At 40.6% G+C, this 14,666-nt stretch overlaps 1 protein-coding gene across 3 annotated transcripts in view; it reads left to right on the top strand.

The window, feature by feature from the left end:
* Window positions 1-14,666, top strand: part of LOC104939798 (short chain dehydrogenase/reductase family 16C member 5) — an 88,161-nt gene that overhangs the window by 21,399 nt on the left and 52,096 nt on the right. For all 3 annotated transcript variants that reach the window (XM_027276536.1, XM_019264695.2, XM_027276535.1), the window contains exon 5: window positions 8,127-8,271. In XM_027276536.1, the coding sequence (XP_027132337.1) occupies window positions 8,127-8,271 (145 nt within the window). The remainder of the gene's footprint in view (window positions 1-8,126; window positions 8,272-14,666) is intronic.

Genomic DNA, 14,666 nt, shown 5'->3' on the forward strand with positions numbered 1-14,666 from the left:
TACAGGACTGTTCTCTATCAATGTAACGTGCCTCATCACACTGCAGGTGATACGACACCTCCAGAGAGAAAACAAACTAATCTTTATGACATTGGTATTACTCTCCAACACTGAGCTGCCCTCTCGCCTATATTTGTCAGAAAGATTTCAGTGCCTTATCACCTGTAACTCTGCCTGGGTCACATTATGCAATAGATGTAGCCACGGCACAAAATCATTCCTCTCCTCTAACAGCTGTATTGTGATAGGCAAACAACACGTCACATGACTGCTATAAATGTGGATAAGAGGTGCATATTATAGATCATGTACATTTAGTACTCTTTGACTGGAATTTGTTGTGTTAACAATTTAAACTATCTTCTCAGTTTACATTGCGTTACAATGTCCTCCAGTGAGAGTACCCCTGCATCGACTATCAGTTACACTAAGAGGACAACCTGTAAAACTGGGTGTGTATTCACAAACAGTATGAGAGTACTCTGACAGAGCTCTGCTGGTTATATTTCAGATATGTCTACATACCACTGAATGTCATGTCAATATTATTTATATAACTAAGAATGCCAAATAACAAATTAGCCTCAAGGGCTTTACAATCTGTAGAGACACCCTCTGCCCTTTGTGATGATGAAAATCTGTACTTGATAACAAAACAAAGCATTTTCCAAAGTCCATGATATCATAAATGTCCTAATAGCCTGCAGTCAGGCATGCCCTGGAAGGACATTGAAAAAGTTCAGATTACTGTTAGATGTGTGGGAGAAGAAAGGAAGGTCAAAGACCGGCTGTTAATTCATTTAGAGGCCTTGGATCAGGGTGTGGTTTCTTGAGTAGAATGTGCATTATGGCTCTGTTATATAGAGAGATATGACATCTGTATATTTATATCTGATTGAACAATATGATTATGACTGTGGCATGAGATCTACTTACAAAAGGACTTATTTATGGGGAGCCAATCTTAAGCTGGTTAGTTGAACTCAGTTGAACTCATTCTCAAATTTAAAAAAGATATCACAGTGACAGACACAGCAGATAAGATTGATATTTATAGGAGCTAGACCTGGAGCTACACAAAGAAAGACAAGTGTAGGGAAATGTTGCTAATTCTATACAGGACTGTCCTCTATCAATGTTACATTGATAGAGGACAGTCCTGTGCCTCATCACACTGCAGGTGATATAACACCTTTAGACAGACAGAGAGAAAACAAACTAATGTTTATGACATTGGTATTACTCTCCAACACTGAGCTGCTCTCTCGCCTATATTTGTTAAAGATTTCAGTGTCTTATCACCTATAACTCTGCCTGGGTCACATTATGCAATAGATGTAGCCACGGCACAAAATCATTCCTCTCCTCTAACAGCTGTATTGTGATAGGCAAACAACACGTCACATGACTGCTATAAATGTGGATAAGAGGTGCATATTATAGATCATGTACATTTAGTACTCTTTGACTGGAGTTTGTTGTGTTGACTTTAATTCAACAACATGAACTGAGAAGATGCAATGTCCTCCAAGAGTCCAAGCTGATTAAAAATCTGAACAATGAAGGGACAAATGTTTCTACCTTAATGAGAAGGTGTGACTCAAAAAATGTACAAGTGATAATATGCACAGTAAAGCACATACCTAATCATATATATTAGTCTCTATTAAAACATGTTTCATGAATATAAGCCATTTTCCGAATTCCGTTTGGCATGCTGGGTTAAATGTGCAAAACATTCAACTCCATATATTAACTGAAAAATAGCACAAAGTAAACTTGTCAAATTGTTGAAACTAAGAATTTTCCCACTCTGTTCATCAGCTCATGTTTTACCAACACTCAGTAATCTTCTGAGTCTTCTCTGGAATCTTCAGAGTGGAATTTTTTCCTCATTCTGCTTGATGTAGGTTTCAGCTGCTCAACACTTCAAAGTCTCCTTTGTCACATTTGATGTTTCATAATGCTCCAAACATTTTCAGTAGGTGACTGACTCACTCTGACTCTTTGAACTATAGAGCCATGCTGTTTGAATATGTGCAGAGTGTGCTCTGACATTGTCTTGATGAAATAAGCATGGCTGTCCCTGAAAGTTCTCTACTCAGATGTTTTTATGAATATATTTTATCTGTACTAGGATCAAGTCTCAACTTTACGAACTAAAATGTCATAATTTTAAACATTTTCTTCAAATTTCATCACCAGGAGCAACTTTTTGTGCTACGAAGCTTCATGAATGTTGTACCATGTCTGTCCTGATGGGATAAGATTGTTGTATCACTTAAATGTTCATTGAAAGTTGAGTGTGCCTGAAAGCGCACACTATATGTTATCCACGAGTGAAGTTACTACCCATAGGGAATGAATGGGGAGGCCCGAAAAAAAATACATTTCAACACACATTTTCAACAATGAATTGCTCTGGCATACTTTCACCGAGAGACTTCATTTAAACTTTAAAACGTAGGTATGCTTGCCTTATCTTCAGGGATTCACTACACTCATCGACAGCTTTTACCGTTTTTAAACTATCAAGGCTCAAAGTTGAGCAGGTTTTTAGTCAAATTTCTAGGTTTATAATGGGTGTGTATGTGGAGGAATGTTTGTGCTAGAGTGGATGACATCATCAGCTAGAGTGAGGAGCAGAGAGAAAAATCAGTGAAAAAATAAAACGTATTCGACTACCGTGGCCTCAAATGCTCATTGCTTATTGCCCATAATTTTTAGTCATTAAGAATACATGCTAATGTTAATATGGTAATATTAATTGTTAGCGCGTCAAAGACAGCAGAGTAGCTAGCACATTAGCACTAGCTGTAAAGACATGCTACTTGTTAACATTAGCGACCAAAGCTAAAATTATTGCAAATGGTAATTACTAGCGCGTCAATGCTAGCAATTAGTATTAGCCATTAAGAATTTATTACATGACAACTGCTAACATGCTAAGCTATTTGCTAGCACATCAGTGCTAGCAATTAGCCTAAGCCACTTATAACCAAATACATGCTACTTGTTAACATGCTAAAGCTAACGTGCTAATGATAATTGCTAGCGCGTTGTCTGTCTAAAATGACAGACAAAGACAGCAGAGCAGCTAGCACGTTAACAATTAACATTAGCCATTAAGTATTAAATACATGCTAATATTAACATGGTAATGCTACCCTGGTAATGGTAACCTGCCAATGCTTATTGATTACTATTAGCCACTAAGAATTAAATACATGCTCATTGCTAACATGCTAATGCTAACATGCTAATGTTAATTGCTAGCAAGTTAAGGCTAGCCACTCATTTTCAGTCACTAAGAATACATGTTAATTGCTAGCACGTCAGAGACAGCAGAGCAGCTAGCTCATTAGCGCTAGCTGTAAAGACATGCTAACTGGTAACATTAGCGGCCAATGCTAAAATTAATGCAAATGCTAACATACTAATTAACATTAGCCACTATAAATTAAACACATGGTAATTGTTAACACGTTAATGTCAATTGCTTGCACGGCAGCGCTAGCTGCTCCTGTGTCTAAATAAACATGTTAATAATTACTATTTGACGTGTGCTTTTTGAATACAGACCCCCGGCAACAGCCCACTCGTCACTCTCAAAATTTCTGACGACACTCGTCAACTACTCACAGAGCTAGCAAGCTCTGGGAGTGCGCTGGCACTCGTCAACTATTGTTCTTCTGCGTGTTTCATGGCATTATTATTCATTTTCCGCCCTTTTTCGAACATTAATGCGGCCCGCAGCGGTGAGAGGACCCCAACAAATTACATATCAAAACGTGCGTCTTGATCCCGAATCGAGTGCTATTACTTTTCTAAGAGATTCGCTTTCCCATGGGAATGAATGGGGAGGCCCGAAAAAAAAAAAACATTTCAACAGACATTTTCAACAATGAACTGCTCTGGCATACTTTCACCGAGAGACTTCATTTAAACTTTAAAACGTGGGTATGCTTCCCTTCTCTTCGGGGATTCACTACACTCATCGACAGATTTTACTGTTTTTAAACTATCAAGGCTCAAAGTTGAGCAGGTTTTTAGTCAAATTTCTGGGTCTATAATGGGTGTGTATGTGGCGGAATGTTTGTGCTAGAGTGGATGACATCATCAGCTAGAGTGAGGAGCAGGGAGAAAAATCAGTGAAAAAATAAAACGTATTTGACTACTGTGTTCTCAAATGCACCACTACAGACGCGATTTATACATAGAAACGTAGGACAATTTGTCGTCTTACTCACATTCGCCTGCTAAAACTGTCAGATATAGTTTTGGCGGGAAACGTAAAGATGCGGCAGCAACCCCCCCCATCCACAGCCCATAGACTACCATGTTAAAAAGGCGGGAAATTTTCTGGAGGTAAGCAGAACCTTTCTCTGAATTGCTCTCAAGGACACATTTCTTCACTTATCGACACAAACAAATATGTAGACGTTCAGGAAGGGCACAGGATGCCCCCACTGATTTCGGTTCAATGATTGGAAATACGGTTTGGCCAGAGATCCCTCCTCTTCGAGGGGTGGTCTCAGCATTTTCTCTCTCCCTCTGTCAGGATTTTCAACTGAATTTTCAACTGAATTTTCAACTGAATTTTCAACTGAATTTCCAACTGACAACAGGTGCAGAAGCCCAGTGGCGGCCATTTTAGCAGTTATTGGCTTAATTTGAACTTGTCTGTGTAAAATGGCCGATGGAGACAGCAGAGCAGCTAGCGCGTTAGCGCTACAGGTAAAGACATGCTAACCGCTAACATTAGCGGCCAATGCTAAAATTACTGCAAAAGGTAATTGCGGCAAATGGTAATTGCTAGCGCGTCAACGCTAGCAATTACATGCTACTTGGTAATATGCTAATGATAACATGCTAATGTTAATTAGCACTAGCCATTAAGAATTAAATACATGTTAATGTCAAAATGTTAATGTTAATAGTTAGTCGCCTGCGCTAGCAATTAACATTAGCCATAAAGAATTGAATATATTATCATTGCTAACATGTTAATGTTAACATGCTAATGGTAATTAACATTAGCCACTAGGAATTAAATACATGCTACTTGCTAACAATGCTAATGCTAACATGCGCATCAGTGCTAGCTATTAACATTAGCCATTAAGAATGAAAGAAATGTTAATGTTAACATGTCAACGTTAACATGCTAATGTTAATTGCTAGCATGTGATTGCTAGCCTTTAATTTTTAGCCACTAAAAATACATGCTACTTGCTGACATGTTAAGCTAATTGCTAGCGAGTCTGTGCTAGCAATTAATATTATCTACTAAGAATTAAATACATGCTAATGTTACCATGCTAATGTTAACATGCTAATGTTAATTGCTAGCACGTCATTGCTAGCCACTCATTTTTAGTCACTAAGAATACATGCTAATGTTAACATGTTAATGTTAACGTGCTAATGTTAATAGCTAGCGCATTAGCAATTAACATTAGCCACGTTTAAATACATGCCAATGCTAACATTAATGCTAACCTGCTAATGGTAACCTGCAAATGTTAATTGCTAGCACGTCAACTCTAGCAATTAATACTAGCCACTAAGAATTAAATATATGCTCATTGCTAACATGGTAATGTTAACATGGCAATGCTAACATATTAATGCTAACATGCTAATGTTAATTGCTAGCACATCAGTGCTAGCCACTCATTTTTAGTCACTAAGAATATATGGTAATGTTACCATACTAATGTTAACATGCTAATTGCTAGCACGTTGTCTGTCTAAAATGACAGACAAAGACAACAGAGCAGCTAGCGCGTTAACAACTAACATTAGCCATTAAGTATTAAATAAATGCTAATGTTAACCTGGTAATGGTAACCTGCTAATGCTTATTGATTACTATTAGCCACTAAGAATTAAATACATGCTCATTGATAACATGTTAATGCTAGCATGTTAATGTTAACTGCTAGCACGTTAATGCTAACCATTCATTTTCAGTCACTAAGAATACATGCTAATTGCTAGCACATCACAGACAGAAGCGCAGCTAGCTTATTAGCGCTAGCTGTAAAGACATGCTAACTGGTAACATTAACGGCCAATGCTAAAATTAATGCAAATGCTAACATACTAATTTGCTTCAATGATTGGAAATACGGTTTGGCCAGAGATCCCTGCTCTTCGAGGGGTGGTCTCAGCATTTTCTCTCTCTTTGTCAGGATTTCCAACTGACGTTACAACTGACAACAGTTGCAGTAACTGCTCTTAGAGCAGGCAGGCAGAAGCCCCGTGGCGGCCATTTTAGCAGTTATTGGCTTAATTTGAACTTGTCTGTGTAAAATGGCACACAGAGACAGCAGAGCAGCTAGCGCGTTAGCAGACATGCTGTTTGCTAACATTAGTGACCAATGATAGAATTACTGCTAATTAACATTAGCCACTAGGAATTAAATACATGCTAATGTTAAAATGCTAATGCCAACATGCTAATGTTAATTGCTAGCATGTCAGCGCATCAGCGTTAACATGTTAATGTTAACATGTTAATGTTAATTGCTAGCGCATCAGCGCTAACATGCTCATGTCAATTGCTAGCGCGTCAGCACATCAGTGCTAACATCCTAATGTTAACATGTTAATGCGGGAATTTTATAGTCCTGAATTTTCTGAGCAGTGTCAGTAATAATGTATGGGGGCGAAGGGGCCAGAGTCAGGCACACTCAAAATTTTTTGCGAAATTTTTCTAGTTCTTCTTACGCCCTTTTTTGGCTTGCTTCTCCTCCCAGAGTTTTTGTTGCACACACACAAAACGGGTAACAAAACGACCGGCTCGGCCGGGATCGGTGCGCTATGACTTTTCTAAGAGTTTCGGCAAACAGTTTTGCCAAAAATGAACGGCAAAAATGAATGTGTGTGTATTGTGAGGGTTTTCGAGAGCTAGAGTGAATGATGTCATCGCTAGAGTGGACAGAGAAAGAGAAAACGATCAGTGAAAAAATAAAACGTTCAAACAGTTTTTGGCCTCAAATGCTCCACTACAGACATGATTACACCCTCAAAACGTAGGAAAATTCAAGGCCGTCGCAGTGATAACACTGTTGAAGCTGTCACCATTTATAGTTTTGGCCCTATACACAAATTTTCACCAGCTACTCCCTTCCACAGCCTCACAGACTCCCATGTTATTTTGAGAAGAGAACTTTCCAGAAGGAGCAGGGAGCACCTGTGCTTTCTCTAACTCCCAAGGCCAAAGTTTATACAATTTTCGCTTGAAAATGACATGACAAGGACATGGTCCACGTGACGAGGATTCTTGCAGTCATTTCAGATTTTGGTTTGCACACCTTATGCCATGTTCGGCCACCTCTTCGAGGGACTTCTTTTGAAGCTTTTGTGTCTGCTCAGGGGTCAGAGGGAGAGGGAGTGAGCATGCGCGTGCACACTTGTGACTAATTACTCAGACACACACACATAGACGCACAGATAAGATAAACGGCTTTCAAAATAAGAGTCCCTTCAAAATAAAAGACTATGTGTATTCAGTAACTGCTCTGCTGATTAGGCCTGGCAGGCAGAAGCCCAGCAGCGGCCATTTTAGCAGTTATTGGCACTTAATTTGAACTTGTCTGCCTAAAATGACAGACCGAGACAGCAGAGCTAACGCGCTAATTGTAAAGACATGCTAATTGCTAACATTAGCGGCCAATGCTAAAATTAGTATTAACGTTAGTTACCATTAGTAATTAGGAATTAAATACATGCTAATTGCTAACATGCTAATGTTAACTGCTAGCGCTTCAGCACTAGCAATTAGCATTAGCCACTAAGAATCAAATACATGTTAATGTTAATTGCTAGCGCGTAAGCTCTAGCTGCTCCTGTGTCTAAATAAACATGTTAAAAATGACTATTGGGTTTTGGGTTTGAGGTATAATAATAATAATAATAATAATAATAATAATAAAAAAACAACAACTGGTATGGCCCATCTGGATGAAAACAACAATATAAAATGACCATATTACCATATCTTGTCCAAATGAGACTTGAGGTAAACAAGAAAGAAGAGCCTACACTGCCCTCTGTGACTTCCTGTAAGTAATCATCCTTTTCACGTCTTTTTTAACCTGTGACTCCTCTCTCTGCAGACTACTGTGCCAGTAAATTTGCAGCAGTGGGTTTTGCAGAGTCAGTGGCTCTGGAGCTGCTGGCAACTGGAAAAGATGGCGTCAAGACTACTATTGTGTGCCCATACTTCATCAACACTGGAATGTTCGATGGATGTCAAACTAAGTATGGTTCTTTACATAATTTTCACTTTATTTATTTTATTGAATTTCACTTAGCTGGCACAGCTGGTTTCAGAATAATTTGTGCATGTAAAAAATTTACTCGGGAGTCTCTATCCTCTTGATAGAGACTCAAACAACAATGATTGTATAGATGGAACATATAATGAAATCAGATTGTAGACAAATCAATGTATCATATTATGAAGAATGTTCACTTTAGTTCTCTTTAGATAACCTGGCTTCACTGAGTCTAACATTGATGTGTGAGGATAACCAGTATTAGGTAACCTGTAACCTGGCTCAGTCAGTTCTGAGTTTTCCCTCTTCGGTTTACACAGAAGCCATGTTTCATCAGTTTTTCTACATTCAGCCCCTAAAAATATGTTTCATTTGGACAGTAATAAAAAAAAAAAAAAAGTAAGCAGTAATGAACAGGCCCATGCATGTCAGCATGTACTGTTTATTTTTTTATTTTTTTTATTGGAGAAAAGTGTGTCACTTCCTGTGTACACTGTGAGGTGCAAAAACGTAAACATATTTAATTTAAATAATAAAAGACAAAATACACCACACATAACAACGGTGCTCCACGATGACTTCACATGTCATAATGTAGCATTATCAAGGTTTTCAAGGTAGTAAACCAGTTTAAGGTGGAACTGTCCAACCGGCACAGCCTTGAGGAACAATATGGGCAAGCTTCACTATGCATCATCAGCAACGTGTGAAGGCTGTTCTGACAAAAAGTATAGGAATAATACTTTTGTTGTTAAAAAGGGGAATTTCTGCACCTTTCTAGTCTTCCGACCACTCAAAATGCGCAGCCTTTAGGAGCCATTTGTGGTTCAGTATCTTGCCCAAGGAAACTTTGATGTGGAGACAGAGGGGATCAAACCGGTAATCAAACCACCGATCTTCTGATTAGTGGACAACCCACTTTACCTCCAAGCCGCCCCAGATAACACAGATAACATGGTCTCCATGATGACATTGAGATTGGCAGACTTTTTGTATTTCTACCAATACACATGCACACACACATACACGTACACGCACGCACGCACGCACGCACACGTTTGTGTGTTTGTGTATGCTGAGGTGTGAATGGGTGAGCCAGGAAGGGGGAAACAAGATGGTGGTATGACCATGTGAGGCATTCAAAATGGCAGCCCAAGGCCATGAGGTGAATTTGAGGTGGGGGATGTGCTTCATAGAATGCACAGCGACTGTTTGTATCACACAGCAGCACAGGAGTTGAACCAAGGTTTGTGTACCATGGGCTGGTCTTTCTTTGTTTAAGCCACATGATGAGGTCCAACAATCATTGATTGGGTCATAGCAGAGGTGCTATTATGATAGATGGCTATGCCTCATTCATATACTAACGGCTTGAACAACTAATTTGACATAGTCATATTTGCCTCATGCCTGCACTTCCACCTGCATGTGCTTTGCAAAAAAGCTTTCAGGTTTCAGTAAAATAAATTGTAATATTTTCAGTTTCAGTTTACATAACATTTAACTGAAAGTCATCAGTCAACTTGACTTTATACATAGAGATCAGAAATGCCATGTGAAAAAGTTCTACTGAGCACATGTAACACATGTAAGCAGTTGCATTTTTATTGGGGTCCTCCTCTTCTTCTAATTCTTGTTGTTGTTGTTGTTGTTGTTGTTGTTGTTGTTCTTATTCTGATTTAGTATTATATTATTATTGGATTATTCTTTACTTATTATTATTATTATTATTATTATTGGGGTCCATGCAGCGAAGCTGCGGGAACTAGGGGTGTAAAGATAATCCGTTTTGGATCGGTTATCGGTCTGTGACCTATGCGATCCGAGTGCACTGGTCCATGGAGCCCCGAACGTTTCAAATGCCCTGTGAACGGTTCAATGGCCCGGATATACAGCCGCGACTTGGTTACCAGCTCCACTGGTTCACATTCAAATCCATAGACATTTATTGCGGTGTGTGTGAACTCTCACGAGACTCCAGTGACCTTTTTACTTGTGAGGTTGTGGCGGGATGTGTGTCAGTCATAATACATCCATGGTGTCAATGCAGCAACCAACATGTCGGACAACGTGGATGAGATTTACAACCTATCGCACCTGAAATCGAAGGTATGGAAATCATTTGGATTGGGGCGGCTGTGGCTCAGAGGCAGAGCGGGTCGTCCACTAATCAGATGATCGGCGGTTTGATCCCTGGCTCCTCCAGTCTGCATGTCGAAGTGTCCTTGGGCAAGATACTGAACCCCAAATTGCTCCCGAAGGCTGTGCCCATCAGTGTGTGAATGCGTATGAATGCCTAGCTCCTAAAAACTGATGAGCACTTGGCACCTTGCATGGTAGCCAATGCCATGAGTGTATGAATGTGTGTGAATGGGGTGAATGAGATATGTAGTGTAAAGCGCTTTGAGTGGTCGGAAGACTAGAAAGGCGCTATATAAGTACAGTCCATTTACCATTTAAAGAAGGATGCGAAGCTAGACAAAGGCCACGCGATTTGCAAACTTTGTAGAGCGGCAATAAAATACTCAGGAAGTACAACAAACCTTAGCAACCACCTGGCGAGGCGGCACGGTCTCACTGATGAGGGTGAACAGGAGGCTAACAAAGCTACCACGGCTACCATGGACATCCCAGTTAAGAGCGGAGAGGACAAAATGCAGAATTTTTTCCAACCGCAGTTCAGCCATAACTCGGCAAGGTCCCGGGCAATAAGGCATTGCCTTTTCTGAGTGACCAGGATGCAAAGCGGATCTTCACCAGCCTTTCTGTTGAAGCTGCAGCCATTTACAACAAGGTAAGACATTTTTTTTATTGATAAGTTACATTTTTTTTGTGCAGTGTTACCGTGTCTTGTACTCTCCACTTAATATTTTGTGACTGCTAGTGTATTTAAATTAAATGTTTTATTAAAATATGATATTTTGATTGTCAGGAAGCATTACATGCAGATGATCAGGGACAGTCAGCTCAGGGAGTTGAAAGGCAGACAGATTGTAGTAATAGTGTGTAAGCAGGTTAAAATTTGTAGGTAAAATAAAGCAAAAGAAAAGATCATTGCACACAAGACCAGTAATTAGTGGTATTCTTTTATTTTTCAGATGATGACTAGCCTTCCTGTAAGAAGAAAAGAAAAAGTGCAGCGCTGGACCAACTGTTTGGAGAGATCTTCAAAGTGAGCGGAGCAACAAGACCTTCAAGTGATAAGGCCAGTGAAGAAGTCAAGAGGTACAAATAGCGTGATCCATTGCCCCTCAAAGACAACCCACTGCAATGGTGGAAGAGACAATCAGACCTCCCACTGCTTTCCTCTCTGGCTAAAAAATATCTATGTATACAGCAACCAGCGTAGCATCAGAGAGAGTTTTTAGCACAGCAGGGGATATCGTTTCAGTGGAACGCAGTGTTCTCAGACATGACCATGTTGATCAGTTGATTTTCCTCAAAAATAATCTAGGCCTGCATGAATAAACATATACACACAGAGACAGACACAGAGGAAAGACACAGACACACACACACACACACACACACACACACACACACACACAAATACCCTTTTGCCAACACCTTCCTCTTGCTGCTGTGTTGGAGTCAGACCACACCCTGCTCATAGGAAAGCAGCCCGATGCTGCACCTAAACCTAACTCCAGTATCAATGGAGAACAATGATGTTTAAACCTTTTGTAAGACCTTTTCTAGAGAAAATGCATGCAAGGTGCAGTGGACAGTTACACAAATTCATATTCAATGTTTAGAGCCTTTCTTTTTTGTTGAGCTATGGATATTCTCTATGTATCTTGCCACTGGACTACAACAACTATGTTAAACTAAGATAACGGTGAGTATGAGACAGTGGCTAAGTTGCTGGGAAAACCTTTCTGTCCATTATCCCACTCTAGGGACTGCAGGGGTAGACTAAGTTTAATTTTGGGGTGACCTATTCCTTTAAGCACCAATAATTCTGATTTTTGCATTTACTGTTCCTCCAGGTGAGCAAATTGTAAAGGTTATGTTGCCTGAAGTTATATTTTCTCTGTTTGATGAAAAATAAACATTTCATCTATTTTGAAATTTAATTTCTGTTTTTCTCTTTCTTCTCAGTAACAAAGCACGTGGGAGATAAGTTGTCAATTTGTATCGGATCGAATTGTACTGAATCGTTCAGTATTTTTTATTAATCGTCCCTGCATCGGGTCATAGGCTGTGAATCGAGATCGAATTGGGTCGTTTTGTGAGTAAAAGGTTCACACCCCTAGCATTGTGTTTCTACGTTTTCTTAATATTATTGGGGTCCATGCAGCGAAGCTGCGGGAACTCATTGTGTCTCTACGTTTTCTTATTGGGGTCCATGCAGCGAAGCTGCGGGAACCCATTGTGTTTCTACCTTTTCTTATTATTATTGGGGTCCATGCAGCGAAGCTGCGGGAACCCATTGTGTTTCTACCTTTTCTTATTGAGTGTGCCTGGAAGAGCACACTCTTTAAAACCTCTCAGGCTTATTAGTGTGGATGCCCAGAGGGTATTATTATTATTATTATTATTATTATTATTATTATTATTATTAGCATGGTTGCTCAAAGGGCTCCCACATTATTGTTATCCTGTTTCTTTATTATTGCAAATATTTTCCCATTTAAAATGCATTACACAAACTTCAAATCATTCTACAAACATTCTACAATTTCAACAATTTCTACTACTACTACAGACTTCATTCAAATTGTACACAAACTCTTCAACTATTAAACTCGTATTTAACTTTTTCAAAATCTTTCACCGTTTTTAAACTATTAAGGCTCAAAGTTGAGCAGGTTTTTACTCAAATTCTGCGTTTATAATGAGTGTGTATGTGGTTTCCTAGAGTGATGACATCATCAGCTAGAGTGGGAAGATGACAAAACGATCAGTGAAAAAATAAAACGTTTTCAACTATGGTGGCCTCAAATGCACAGCTACAGACATGATTATACCATCAAAACGTAGGAAAATTCGAGGTGGTCGCAGTGATAACACTGTTGAAGCTGTCTCTGTTATAGTTTTGGCTCGCTACGTGTTAATTGATCAACTACTCCCCCCCACAGCCTCATATACTCCCATGTTAAAAAAGCGGGGAATTTTCTGGAGGAAGGCAGAAGTAACGTTTCTCTCTCTTGCTCCCAATGGCACATTTCTTCATTTATCGACACAATAGACTATGTAGACGATCAGGAAGGGCACAGGATGCTCAAAGTTAAGCCGGTTCAATGATTGGAAATATGGTTTTGGCCAGAAATCCTTCCTGTTCGAAGGAGGTCTCAACATTTTCTCTCAATTTCTAAGTGACATTCTAACAGGTGCAGTAACTGCTCTGCTGATTACAGTTGGTCCTGGTTGCTCAGCCTGCTTGAGGAGGAGAGGGGGGAGGGGCCAGCAGACAGAAGCCGGGCAGCAGCCATTTTTGTAGTTCTTGGCACTTAATTTGAACTCCTGTGTAAAATGGCAGACAGAGACAGCAGAGCGTTAGTGCGCGCACACACCCACACACACACCCACACACACACACACACACACACACACACACAGACAGTAACACAGACACACACATACAGTCAGAGAGGCAGGGAACACAGACACAGATTGAAACACATAAAACAAAGGACTCCCTTCAAAATAAGAGTCCCTTCAAAATAAAAGACTTAAAACTCTTAACAGCTCTCACCTACTTCCACAAATTTTGTTCGTTCGTTCGTGGTCGAACGCCTTCTCCAGGTCCACAAAACACATGTAGACTGGTTGGGCGAACTCCCATGCACCCTCCAGGGCCGCGCTAAGGGTATAGAGCTGGTCCACAGTTCCATGGCCAGGACGAAAACCACACTGCGCCTCCTGGATCCGAGGTTCAACAATCTTGCGGACCCTCCTCTCCAGGACCCCTGAAAAGTCCTTCCCGGGGAGGCTGAGGAGTGTGATCCCCCTATAGTTGGAGCACATCCTCCGGCCCCCCTTTTTGAAGAGGGGAACCACCACCCCGGTCTGCCAGTCCAGAGGCACTGCCCCCGATGTCCACGTGATGTTGCAGAGACGTGTCAACCAAGACAGCCCCACAACATCCAGAGCCTTGAGGAACTCCGGGCGGACCTCATCCACCCCCGGGGCCTTGCCACCGAGGAGTTTTTTGACTACCTCAGCGACCTCAGCCCCAGAGATGGGCGAGACCACCACGGGGTCCCCAGACTCTGCCTCCTCAACGGAAGACGTGCTGGTGGGATTGAGGAGGTCTTCGAAGTATTCCCTCCACCGACCCAAGATGTCCCCAGTCGAGGTCAGCAGCACACCGTCCCCACTGAACACAGTGTTGATAGTGCACTGCTTCCCCCGCCTGAGCCGCCGGATGGTGGT

The sequence above is a fragment of the Larimichthys crocea genome, unplaced genomic scaffold (genome assembly GCF_000972845.2).
Source record: "Larimichthys crocea isolate SSNF unplaced genomic scaffold, L_crocea_2.0 scaffold428, whole genome shotgun sequence".
Taxonomy (NCBI): Eukaryota; Metazoa; Chordata; class Actinopteri; family Sciaenidae; genus Larimichthys; species Larimichthys crocea.